General features: G+C 40.6%; 1 protein-coding gene across 1 annotated transcript in view; it reads right to left on the reverse strand.

Annotated features, from left to right (window-relative positions):
* The window catches only part of IL6ST (interleukin 6 cytokine family signal transducer), a 22,650-nt gene that overhangs the window by 6,881 nt on the left and 14,214 nt on the right, over positions 1-1,555 (reverse strand). Inside the window, exon 11 of the mRNA XM_010167511.1 lies at positions 852-998. Within this exon, the coding sequence (XP_010165813.1) occupies positions 852-998 (147 nt within the window). The remainder of the gene's footprint in view (positions 1-851; positions 999-1,555) is intronic.

Below are 1,555 nucleotides of genomic sequence, written 5' to 3' on the forward strand. Positions count from 1 at the left end.
GAATAAGGAAGTGATACAATACCCTGACCATCCCCCTGTACTCGGTACTGGTGAGGCCGCACCTTGAGTACTGTGTTCACTTTTGGGCCTCTCACTACAAGAAGGGCATTGAGGTGCTGAGTGTGTGAATGTTTCTACCTGGACTTTAGTAAAGCCTTTGACACCGTCTCCTGCAGCATACTCCTAGAGAAGCTGGCAGCTCATGGCTTAGACAGCTGTTCTCTTCGCTAGGCTGAACACTAGGAAAAGGTTCTTCACCCAAAGGGTGGTGGAGCACTAGAACAGGCTCCCTAGGGAGGCTATCAGGGCACCAAGAAGCATTTGGACAACATCCTCAGACACATGGTCTGAATCTTGGGATTATCCTATGCTGGGACAAGAGTTGGACTCAATGATCCTTGTGGGTCCCTTCCAACTCACAACATTCTATGATTCTGCGAGTCTGAGGGGAGACCTTATCATTCGCTACAACTACCCAAAGGGAGGTTGTAGCAAGGTGGGTGTTGGTCTCTTCTCCCAAGTAAGAAGTGATAGGGCAAGAGTAAATGGTCTCAAGTTGTGCAAAGGGAAGTTTACAGGATATTAGGAAAAATTTCTTCACTGAAAGGGTTGTCAAGCATTGGAAAAGGCTGCCCAGGGAAGTGGTAGAGCCACCATCCCTGGGGGTATTTAAAAGACAAGTAGATGCAGTGCTTAGGGACATGGTTCAGTGGGCATGGTGGTGTTGGGTTGACAGTTGGACTTGATCTTAGAGGTCTTTTCCAACTGTAATGATTCTATTATTATATGTAATAGGAAGGAGACAGATGGAATACTTCAATATTACAAAGCACTTCTCAGCTTTCTGTTACCTGTTTCATTTCCATCAATAGTTTTGTAAAATATCGTGTAACTTCTAATAAATCCATTTTGTTCATCCACTGTGAGATGGTTCCATGTCAAAACAGCTTCAGCTTTTCCTACTTTTTTTGTCTGAACGGTTGGTCCTTTTGAAGGACCTGTAATGGAAGGAGAAGATTAGTTTCTGTTGCACACTCTCACATCTACAGAAGCAGTGTATTAATGAGCACTGAACTGCTACTGCATAAAAACTTCAGTGGAATAGCTAGACTAACTCATCTTGAAAACATTTTCAGACAACAGAGCAACTCCAAAGATGTTTTAAGAGAGAAAGCTCCAGGAAAAAAAAAAAATACATGAAAAACAATAATCAGCAGATCACAGGAAATCTTCAACTGAAGACAGTTAGTCTTTGCTTAATATTTGAAATTTAAAACAGATCAGCACAGAATTATTACTACACCAATAAAACAACAAATTCATGCCAAATTATCTGATAAGATTGGAAAAAGGTAAAGAGTCAGACACAGACATCTTTTTAACTCATAAATACTGTAAATAAGCAGAATGTATGTTGATAGAAGGGACAAGATAAATTCTGTCAGATGACCCTCAAGTGTAGGGCCATTCTTCATTACATAGTCCACATTAAAGCAAAAATCTCATTATTTTTTTTCAAGAAAGTCAGTTTATGTGCTCCAAGATGATTTTGTAC

Source organism: Antrostomus carolinensis, unplaced genomic scaffold, assembly GCF_000700745.2.
Source record: "Antrostomus carolinensis isolate BGI_N321 unplaced genomic scaffold, ASM70074v2 scaffold5405, whole genome shotgun sequence".
In the NCBI taxonomy this organism is placed as follows: domain Eukaryota; kingdom Metazoa; phylum Chordata; class Aves; order Caprimulgiformes; family Caprimulgidae; genus Antrostomus; species Antrostomus carolinensis.